Here is a 12387-nt window from a genome sequence, read left to right as displayed (position 1 = left end):
ATTCGTTTAAACACATGAAATAGAGCTTTTATTGTAAATAATTTGTCACTACTAATTGGTTCATTTGTTTAAAATTTTAAAAAAACTGAGTTTTATAGTTTTTTTTATAACATTTTTAAAAATAAAGCTTCAAATAAAAAATTAATTTAAATAGTTTAATTTACAATATTATTTTTAAATATTTTATTTATTTGCTACAACTTTTTTTGAATAATAAAATTTCAAAAATAATAAAAATATAAAGCTATTTGGTAAAGTTCTTCATAAAAATTTATCTTTAAAGAAAATATAATTTTTATAATATTAATATCTTTAATAATAAATATTTGAATTATTGAGTATTAAAATTACTTTTTTTTAGTTAATAACAAATGAGTCTAAAACAAATTTACTTATTTTTAGGTAAATTTTTATTAAAATTAATAATATAAAATTTGAATATTTTTTTTTAAAATATATAGAAACGAATTTTTTTTAAAAATATATAGAAACGAATTTTTTTGAAAAGATAGGAGTGGTTGAAAACCCTACCTACTAATATTGTGAGAAAATTAGACATACATGCAAAAGCTTTTCTCATAGGCATAGCCCACCTACCGGAATATTCTTTTTTATTTTACTAACAATTTTCCACCATGGTCCAGTAGTGCTTCTAACCGTTGATTTATTATTATTCAGTGGCCGTGATTTAATATTGATTACTTGTTATTTTTACTAAAATATTAATTACCTACCTATTTGTGACTTTTCTTTTTTTACACAAAAGAAGTGAGACAGGTTTTTTATTATTATAATACATATATTCTTTTCTTATCCTTATCGTAAGTAATAGGTCTTGCGTGTTAAAAATAATATGCAGAAAAAATAGTCAAACAAGTGTGTGTCATTGAAATAAGAACAAATGATAATACCTACTGTCAATGTAAATTAATCACATTCGATTAAACTTGAATAAGGTACAGTTTCTCTAAATAAGTGGTTATTAATATATATGATAAGTTGATTGAATATTATTAGACGATATATAAAATTATTTTATATTATCACTGTTATAATTATTGTACTCTTGTAAATAAATATACATATAATTTCAACTTTGCATCTTTTATAATCTCTCTTGCTCTTATCATTTTAATAAAAAAATTTGTTTAAAAAATTTGTTTAATAATAATATACTATTAATTTTTTAAATTATACTATCTAATTAATACTATGATATTAAATATAAACAAAAATAACATAATATATTTGATTTAAATAAATTAAATTTTATTGACTTACTTTTATTTATATTTGAAATAAGGTCTATCCTATACATTGTTTTAAAATATTATATTTTATATTTATAATAATAGAAAATTTATCATATTTTCAACATAGTCATTTATGAGGTTTTTCATCTAGCTCAATAGCACCAATATTTAATTGATGAATTTTGAAAAATTATAATGAGATCTTTAACTTTTTGCATTATAACCATTTTAACGTTAAACTTAAACTGTATTAAGATGTTATTTAAATTTAAGTAAAATAATTTGTGTTTTTTACGCTTTATTTAATAAATATAATATTCTAAAATAATTTTTTATTAAAATTATATGTTTTTAATAAATGATCCAGTTTTTAAAATTATAATGATGCCGAAGATGTTTAATTAAGATAATCCCTGATTTCCAAAATACTGCTGTATAGTTTTGTCTACTTTTCAACTTTCCAACTCTTCACATATAAACTCAGTTACATTACAATATTACATCACGGTAAGACAACAAAAAATGTATTTTATGTAGTTGTTAAAATATATAAATTGCAGTACTCAAATTGCATACTCAAACAACCACATCAAAAAAAAAGAAACAGTTGTCAACTACGAATTCCAATCCCAACTTGCTAAATGTCAACATAACAATTACGTCCACCACGAGCGACCCATATTCATACGGGTCTGCAGAGAAAATTTGATTTTTTTAAAGTAAAAAATTAATTAAATAAAAAAATTAATGATTAATAGTATAGTTAATATGATTGATTATATATATATATACATAATATTAATTATTAATTTAATTATTAAATATTTAATATTATTCACTTTATTATCTATAATAAATTATTTACTTTAAATGAATGAAATATGTAGACTCGCATCTATGGATGGGAATAGGCTCGGCCGTTCGTCAGGGGCCTATGATCTGGCCTACTTATGGTCTGACCTATTTAATAAAAAGGTTAGACTCATGCCATTTTTAAAGTCTATTTATTTAAATAGGTCAGACTCAGACTTATAAAAAAGCCTATTAGGCCTCACAGGCCAGCCTATATATATTTTATTATTTATTAATATTATTTATTATTATTATTATTATTATTATTATTATTATATTAATAATATTATTTCCTATTTTAAATTCTATCAATTAAGCAATTACTCAGTAAACATTCCATATTCAGTAGTTATTTTATATTCGGTAGCATTCCATATTTGATAGTCATTTCATATTTGATAGTTGTTCAATTAGTCTATCACTCAGTAGTCTTCCATATTTGTTTAAGAGGTAATAATGATTGTGTTTGTTTCAAAAAAAAAATCTATTATTTGACAAAAAAAATTATTTTTTAGGGTTTAAAGGATGTTTGTTTCATATTTTTTAAAAAATTATTTTAAATAGACTTTCAGACCAGGCTAGAGTTTTAAAAAGGTCAGATCAGACCAAAAAAGAAGCCTATGATAAGTCATAGGTCAGACTTAGACCTAAGAAATAAATCGTAGGCCAAACTCAAGCCTTTCAAAGCCTGGCCTGACCTATTCCCACCCGCTGGATTTTTAAATTTGAACCAATTGTATTATGTTTTATTTATAATTACTTTGATCAGCCTCACATTTTCAGACTGCACCAATAGATAACAGAAGACAACACTCTCTCTTTAATCGCAAATATTGTTCAACATGCATTTATATATACACACGCAGTGCAAGTTTGAATTTGAGAAATAATGAAAATATGTTGTTTGGCACGAAAGATAAGAGATTGAGGATCAAAGAGAATTGAGAACATGGTTTAGTATCATTATCTATTATTGCTACAAACTAGGATAGTATATGTTTAGAATATTTAAACATATAGGTATTTAAAATGGAAATTTAACTTATACTCCCGGTAACTCAATCCAACAATCAACAATCTATTTTATTTTGCAAAAAATGATTATTTCAATTTTTAGTGCAATATTAATTATTATTAATATTTTGATTATATTCTATAATAAATATTATTATATTACTGTAAAGTGAATAACTTTTACTCTCCTGGGGATGATACATATTAGTAATACCTCAAACAAGTGTCAATACAACAAATAAACATGTTTTAAAATGAATATTATATTTAACTTTTTTTTGTATCATATCATTTTTAATATTTAATATTAATTATTTTTTAAATCATCATATTTAATTAATACTATATATATATTATTCTCAAAATATTATAAAAAATTTAATTAGTGACTATTATTCTAATCAATAATCTATTTTTTAATATCTAAATTGAATAGCTGATTAATTTAAATTTCAACGTACCATAAGTATAAAGAATAACAGTCAAATTTGTATTTTTTATTATAATATTTTTATATCTTTACATATTAAAAAGTTATTTCTTTAATATATATTTTTATTTTAAAAAAATTCATTTCTAAAAATATTTGTTTTACCCACTGACCTAAAGGTTCTAGACTGATGTCCATAATTTCTTTTAGGGACCATATATACAAAGAGTATAAAATATCTTCATTAGTTTATTACTATAAATGGACTATAGGAAAGTTGTCCCAAAAATATGACTTATTTTATAAAACTGCAAGAATATTGTTATATAAGTGTTTAAATTCTAATAAATGATTCTTGACTTTCCCATACTACGCAAAACTTGTAGAAAACAAAAAGAAACATGCTTCATTTTTTTACTTTTCCATATTGGTCGTTGTCCACGAGTGCAAAGCTTTTGTATTCTTCCGTTTTTTATATTCGATAATTGTTTATTTCCTATAACCATGCTCTTAAATATTACTATATTTCTGCATTACAAGTTAAAACATCTATTTCAGTACGTTAATTAATAGATTTATAATAAAAATTAATAATTAAATTACTTGTAGTTTGATTAACTATCTCATATCGTTTTAAATTGTTTTAATTAATTAAATTACAAGTAAATTAAACAATTTAATAACACAATCAATAAAATTCAAATAAAAAATAAATTAACTTACCTAGAAAGTTTAGAAATACAATCGTACTTTTAAAAATAATTATTATTTTTTTCTATTTCTTTAATCTTTCTTTTAAACATAAACAATACTTTATTTTTCATCTATTTATCTCTTATCTCTTTAACTTTCTCTTATATTAAATAATACTTTAAATCTATTTTATTTTTTTACTTATTTCTTTGTCTCTTTTCAATTTCTTCTCATAACCACACACATAAAATATGTGACTTTAGTAACTAAATATCATAAAAAGATGGTGAAATACTAGTTAGTAAATATATTTTTTAAAGTAATTATTTGATAATTTTATTATTTCTACAAATATAAATAATTATTTACTTTAAAAATATGTTACCTTTTTATTAACTCATAACATTAACACAAATTTTAAAAATAACAAATATTTTAGCAAAGTTAACATACAATATTAATTAGTGTTAGACTCCAATTTTCAATGTGTTCATTTTGGCTTAAAAATTAAAACTTATTGCACATAGAAAAATGGATCGATTTTAAAAAAACAAAAAACAAAAAACCCGACTTAGAAATTTCAGCACATGTTAAGTTTTTACATGATCATTTTATTGATATGAGTAATATTGGTTGGCTATGATTGTTTGGGGTTACTATCCATAATCCATTTCCTTTACATTGAAAATAAATTAAGCAAATTATCATCAAGTTATTGAGTTAAAAGTTCAAAAGATAATAAACTTTAGTTAAAAACGAATCAATGAAAAATATTTAACTTATAATTAAGATCATTTTATTTTGGAATGTAAAGGTTAAGATAAAAAAAATTATGCAAATGATGATTTAAAGTTATTTGCTACAATTAAAAATCCACCAATAGATAAAGATAGATAATTCGATAAAATATCTTTTCTATTTTTTAAAATTAATATATTTATTAATATATATATAAAAATCTTAAACGACATTCGTTGTGAAACATAACGAGTAATAATTATACACATCAAACCTTTCATAAAAAAAAAAAAACTATATTATCAAACTTAAAGTTCTATAAAAAAAATTAGTGAAATACACATATAACCGCTTAAAATTGTAATGAATAACTTGACCACATTTTTTCAATCACAACTTTGAATCTAGGAAAATAATAAATCAGATACGTATGCAAAATTAGTTTCTCACTTCTATTACAGTCACGTCCTAGTTGGCTATCTGCCAAAACATTTTGTTATGTACCTGGACTTCTTTGGCCAATTTATTTTCTCATTATTTTGATATGTATTTGGACTATGGTATACCACATAAACATAATGGTAGTACTCAAATTGCATACGATACTGTTAAAGCTTCAAACATTCAATGCCTAAAATAAAAAGGAAAAACTACTACTATTCAACTCTATCTATCTATATATAAAAAATGTCAACGTTATTAATTTCTTTTTATAGGGACTATTAGCATTCACAAAATGTAAGAAATATCTTCATTAGAATTCATTATAAAAGGACTATAAGCTAGAAAGACATTATTAAATCTTTATAATTAAACCATGGCATCTATCTCACCTCTTTCCTTCATCTCCAAAGTTTCCCCTTCTTCTCTATATCCATTTTCACATAAACAACACCAATCTTCTAAACATATAAAACCAAAGCACCAAGTGATCACATGCACTGGCAATAATAATTACCAAAACAACCCTCAAGAAGAACAACAAGTACCACACATTAATGTAGAACATAGAAGAAATGTTCTAATTGGCCTTGGAGGACTTTGCAGTACTTTCACCACTCTTAACAACAACCCTTTTGCCTTAGCATCTCCAATATCTCCACCAGATCTTTCCACGTGTGGTCCACCAGATCTACCCTTAGGTGCAACACCCAACAACATAAATTGTTGTCCACCAAATTCCACAAATATTATAGATTTCAAAATTCCTTCAACAAATCAACCTTTAAGAATAAGACAAGCAGCACACTTGGTAGACAATAAATACTTACGAAAATATAATAAAGCAGTTGAACTCATGAAATCCTTACCGTCGGATGATCCACGTAGTTTCATCCAACAAGCAAATATTCATTGTGCTTATTGTGATGGTGCATATAGTCAAGTTGGTTTTCCTAGTGATCTTGACCTTCAAGTTCATAACTCTTGGCTCTTTTTTCCTTTTCATAGATGGTACCTTTATTTCTATGAGAGAATCTTAGGTAGTTTAATCAATGATCCTACTTTTGCTTTACCATTTTGGAACTATGATGCTCCTAATGGCATGCAATTTCCAACTATTTATACAGATACAAAATCATCTCTTTATGACAAACTAAGAAACACTGATCATCAACCTCCAACACTCATAAACTTAAACTTTGATGGCGACGACGACGACGATGTTAATGAAAGAGTCTCCACAAATCTCACTATAATGTATAGACAAGTTGTTTCTAATGGAAAAACTTCAAAACTTTTCCTTGGAAACTCATATCGTGCTGGTGATGAACCTGATCCAGGTGCTGGATCCGTTGAGAATGTTCCACATGGTACTGTTCATGGATGGAGTGGTGATAAAACTCAACCTAACCGTGAAGATATGGGAGTTTTTTATTCAGCTGCAAGAGATCCTATTTTTTTCTCTCACCATTCAAACATTGATAGATTATGGTCTATATGGAAAACCTTAGGTGGAAAAAACAGAAAAGATTTCACTGACTCTGATTGGTTGGAATCAGGTTTTCTCTTCTATGATGAGAATAAGAATCTTGTGAATGTTAAGGTTAAGGATTGTCTTGACACAAAGAATCTAGGTTATGTTTATCAAGATGTTGATATTCCATGGCTAAAGTCTAAGCCAACACCAAGAGGAAAAACACAAAAAAAGGTTGAAGTTGCACAAGGACTACATTTTGGAATTGGTGAAGCACATGCTTTTGAAAGTTCAAGGAAATATGTTAAGTTTCCATTGGTTTTAGATAACGTTGTGAGTACTATAGTGAAGAGACCAAAGAAATCAAGGAGTAAGAAGGAGAAGGAAGAAGAGGAAGAGGTTTTAGTGATTGAAGGGATTGAGTTTGAAAGAAACTTAGCTGTTAAGTTTGATGTGTTTATTAATGATGAAGATGATAAAGTGATTAGGCCGGTTGATACAGAGTTTGCTGGAAGTTTTGTGAATGTACCTCATTTCAATGAAAATAAAGGGAAGAAGAAGATTATTAGTTGTTTAAGACTTGGATTAACTGATTTGTTGGAAGATTTAGGAGCTGAAGATGATGATAGTGTTGTGGTTACATTGGTTCCAAGGAATGGGAAAGGACTTGTCAAAATTAGAAGTATTAAGATAGTGTTTGAAAATTGAAAATTGAAAATTTTAACCACTTTTTATGCATGTGTGTGCATGGTAGATATATAATGACATTTTCTTATTCTTATCTCTTGTATGTGGACACATTAATTTTGTAAGCTTTAGCACATCTTGTATTTAACCTTAATCTCCAATTTTTTCAATATATTAATTTTGTCATAAAAGAAAACAATTACACATACAAAAATGGATCGACTATTTTATAAATAAAACAAAAAACATATAGGAATCTAAGTACATGTCAGTTTTTTACTCCACACATGCACATGTATATATATATTACATGATTATTTTTATTAATATTGATAAGAATCTTTGTGGTAGATTATGGTTATGGTTGATTTGGTTCACTATCAATTTCCATAGCCAATTCTCTTGTAAGCTTATCAGCACGATCATCATGTCCACCAGCAAATGTATAAACTCTAAATGCAAATTGAAAAGCCCTCCAAAGTAACTTACCAAATTCCTTTCTTTTCCCATCTTTACTACCATTTGAATTTGTTCCAACATTATTAATGCGCCTTTCCTGCATCAAATTTAAATGCAAATGCAATCCAAATTAAAATTAACTTTTAGTGTTTGATCAAATGTAATTATGTTTTTCTCAACAAAAAAAAATGCAAGTATGTTTTATTATGAAAAATATATATAATTCTGTTTTTTTAATGTGTGACATGTTTTCTAACCTTTAGTGCTAACTCCATGCAATTGGAGGAAACATCTACCATTGCTTCTTTAATTTTTACAAGGATGTAGAAATCGAATTCGATGTTATGGCTCTTAAATTTCTTCGATTCTTCGTCTTTCGTTCGCTCCAAAGTATCTAATTCTGTTTTGATCTGTTGTTGTTTGATCTTGTTGTGTTAGTAATGATTAAATACAAATAAATGAAATAGCTTATAGCATATTATGAAGAGATATTTGGATCACCTTATTGAAATAACGTTCAACTTTGTCAAGGACTTGATTCACTGGTGAAATTATATTCAAATTTTGAAGCTCATTAAGTATAGAATCCAATTTTTGGTAGAGTGATGCTGCCATTCTTATAGCTTCTAGCTTTTTGGAGGGGAAACCTTCAAACCGTGATAAAACCTACACAGAAACATACATAAATGAATATTTATTTATATGTCTATGTTATGGTATTTAATTATTGAAAATAATGTTGATTAATTTATATGATAAATGCTATGTATTGTATGGTAGTGCAATTCAAAGGTTTTAAGTTAATCTCACCTGTGATTCATCAGTTAGATTCTCAAGAACAGATTCAACATCATTGTGAAACTTGATCAATTCTTTCATTTCATTTGTCTTGAAATTGGTAATAGAAGATCTCAGTTCTATGATTTGTTTTGTGTACCTTTGAACATCTTCTTCTATTTGTTGAAAGTAAGATGATCTAATAAAAATGATTCAAAAAAAATAAGAAACAGAAAGGGGTGAAACATTTGATTCAACTTCAACAGTTTGAAGACATAATGAATAATAGCATCATAGTTTTAAATTGTGGTTCTTCTGGAATATCAAAGTTTGCAATGCAACCGCAACCGCAATTTAGAAGCATGATTAGTAGTAATTCAGCATACCTTTTTGTCATCTCTGCTAGAGCATCAGCCATTCCTTGTTTTCCTCCAGGGTTTCTTGCTCCAACTGCAGTGTTTCTCACACCAGAAGATTTTCCTTTGAGGCTAGTCCCTTCTAATTTTCCCTTCAGAGTTCGATACAGATTGCCTAATTGTGTTGATCTTTTCAGTTTTGTAGTTGCTCTAGGCCTTAAGGATCTCCCTGCTCCGAGTGGAGGCGGAGGTGGCGCACCACCTCCGTTTCCACGTGGCATTGGTGGTGGAGGAGCAGGAGCGGATCCAGGTTTCAAGAGAATGGATGGTGGTGGAGGTGGTGCTACTAGGCCTAAACCTAGTGACAATGGCGCCGGAGGAGGTGGTGGTGGTGGCATCCTAACTTCCACTTGACTTTGTTGCAATTGTGGTGTTGATAGTGGAAGTGGAGGAGGTGGTGGTGGTGGCGGCGGCGGCATTGTCACATTTGGCTGCACCACAAGTGGTGTAGGTGATGATGGTATAGGCTCTTGTGTTTTTAGTAGCAGGGTAGGACTGTTAACAATCATGAGATCAGTCTGAGAGGTAACATCCACTTCTTCCATTGCTTGAGGAATATATGCTTTTTCATGATCATTACTTGTTTTGTCCAATCTCTCATTTGTGTCTAAGTCAATAACAAGATCCTTTGATGTGTCCAATTTCTCATTTGTGTCTAAGTCAATAACAAGATCCTTTGATGTGTCCATTTTTTCATTTGTGTCTAAGTCAATAACAAGATCCTTTGATGTGTCCAATTTCTCTATCTTATTATCTTGTGTTTCCATGAGTTGTGGTGACATATGGTAAGATAAACGTTTTAAATCAATTGGACTTAGCTTTCCAACAGCTTCAATTCTTAGAGACCAAAGTGTTGAGGTACTAGATATTGGATTGGCAGGATATTTAATTGATTCTGTAAGAACAGATTTTGGTGTGACAGGAGAAGATGTGATATCTAAAATGTTGGAGGAGCTGAAAATTTTCCTTGGAGCATCTTCTTCCATGATATCAAATTTCTCACTTGCAATCTTAATCAAACAATCAAGTATAACTAACATAGTTTCACCTGCAAAACAATTTAAATAGTACCATACTCAAATTCCATAAATTTCATTTGATTAATTTCTTTGACAAGGAAATAAAGATTAATATTCATAACATACCCAATTGTTGCATATTGGTGTTGTCCTTACATGATGGTATTGGTAACTCACAACTTTTGTTATCCATAAAATCATTGTTCATCAACCATGACTCTCCAAGAGACTTTAAAGCCTCACAGAAGTAGGCCAAGCCCTAATGAAATAATGTCTACATTTAGTATTTTCCATCATTGAGATTTCAATAATCAATAATACTAATAATAGTAATTAGGACATTTTAATTAGAATACCGTTATTTGAATATCAAAAGTCCAATATTGTGCATATTTTGTTGTTCAATTAACATTTCTTGTTAAATAGGTGCAAAAAAAGATTGCAACCTGATCTATAGACTTGTCCTTAATATATGAGACTTTCTTGATTGGTATGATCCCTGGGTAAAGCCTTTGTAGATCCTCCAATGTTGTAATAACCATCTAAAATATGACATATATGAAAGACAATGTTATAATTGAGGCAAGAATATTTTGAGTTATTTCAATTTCAACATGAAAAAAGTCAAAAAGTAAGTACCTCACGTAAGGAAGCAGAAGTGTGCAAAGGAGCAAGGTCCATGATGTCTCTAAAGACAAAGATTTTCTTATGAACTTTCATCATTAAAACCAATTGATCCATACCTACAAATGACCACTCCTTTGAATCTCCCTTCCCATTATTATAAGCCTTTGAAGACTTCTTTGGTGATGTAGAACTTTTCATTGACTGCATATGTAATTAATATTCTTACATGTAAAATTCTTAACTAAATCTAAAATCTCTACACATCTTATCATATACATCTTCTATACTAATTGTCACATAAATCTTTGTGAAATCATGGTTTAAATTACGGCAATAATATAATAATTTTAGATGTTTGCAACGGGTTTGCAATCACATTTATATTCGATAAGATAATTCACAACATAATAGTTCACAACATAATTGTAACCGAAATTTAAAATATTTACATAATTAAAAAAGAACAAAACCTTAATTAGTTACCTCAAAAGAACTTGATTTTCGACGAAATAGACACGGCTTCAAACCACATAATCTCACACTAGACATGCCTTAAGTTAAGTCCTTAATTGCTTATATTGCCTAGAAACTCTGGAATAAAAGAAACAAACATATGACGCCATGATGTGCCAACCATAAACATCACAAAACGCGTATAAGCTTGCTCAATCAATTAATTAATGTTTATCATATAGTCAAAACCCATAAAAAATATTTAAAAATAAAAATAACTTACAAGCAAAATATTATTTTATTTTTTTGTGAAAAAAAGGTTCAGAAATGAATATTCAAATTGGGTTGACAATAGAAATACGAGACATGCATGCAACTAAGGGGGCTAGGACCTAATGGTGGGGTAACAAGTTTTTTTTTTTTATTCATATAAAAAGATGATTGATTATTAATTTTAAGCTGAAAAGAAAATTGAGGATTGTAAAGTCACCTTTCCTTTCATGTGTTGTGAATTTGACACGAGTTTGGTGTTTATGCTTTGTATCTTCATTATAATTAACAATGTCTAAGTCATGAATTGTTGTTACAAATTCAAGAACACCAAATGACCAAAAGAAATATGCAGGTTATCAAGTATTGTTACAAATGAGTATTTTTGTGATTTACTCACTTTCCATATAAAGAGGTTCCATTAATCACAAAATAAAAATTAAAGTAAGTTAGAAAATTAATTAACTGTATTCCGTGCAAACACATTACCGGTATAAGGTAAGGTGGTTTTTCAAACGAACAGTTTCTAATTCCTTTTGATATCGATGCTGCTGCTAGGAGTTGTTGTTATGTTTCTATTCATTTTCTAAATATAATCAACTTCTCTATTATTCAGTTCTAACATTTAACAAACTAATTATCATTTTGTTTATTTATTGTATATTAAATGATTACGGTTGCTGAATTTCGTGAACGATTCATCTATAGATTCTATACACATTTTTCGTTCTAAACCGTTCCAACTTATTACTATCAACCGGTAAATTGTAATAATAAACTTTTT

At 27.7% G+C, this 12387-nt stretch overlaps 2 protein-coding genes across 2 annotated transcripts; one reads left to right on the top strand and one right to left on the bottom strand.

Annotated features, from left to right (window-relative positions):
- The first annotated feature begins 5797 nt into the window (after positions 1–5797).
- On the top strand, positions 5798–7676 carry LOC101512236 (polyphenol oxidase A1, chloroplastic-like). The gene has a single exon (XM_004485691.4). The coding sequence runs from the start codon at positions 5798–5800 to the stop codon at positions 7601–7603; it is 1806 nt and encodes a 601-aa protein (XP_004485748.1). The 3' UTR covers positions 7604–7676.
- LOC101511464 (uncharacterized) lies at positions 6413–11521 on the bottom strand. The gene is made up of 9 exons (XM_004485688.4): positions 11364–11521; positions 10893–11081; positions 10700–10795; positions 10380–10512; positions 9205–10282; positions 8852–9017; positions 8543–8707; positions 8299–8451; positions 6413–8138 (listed from the first exon to the last, which is right to left on the bottom strand). The coding sequence occupies exons 1-9, from the start codon at positions 11427–11429 to the stop codon at positions 7941–7943; spliced, it is 2244 nt and encodes a 747-aa protein (XP_004485745.1). The 5' UTR covers positions 11430–11521; the 3' UTR covers positions 6413–7940.
- Between the last annotated feature and the right edge of the window lie 866 nt (positions 11522–12387).

The sequence above is a fragment of the Cicer arietinum genome, chromosome 1, assembly GCF_000331145.2.
Source record: "Cicer arietinum cultivar CDC Frontier isolate Library 1 chromosome 1, Cicar.CDCFrontier_v2.0, whole genome shotgun sequence".
NCBI lineage: Eukaryota > Viridiplantae > Streptophyta > Magnoliopsida > Fabales > Fabaceae > Cicer > Cicer arietinum.
This window is presented reverse-complemented; position numbering and strand designations above follow the sequence as displayed.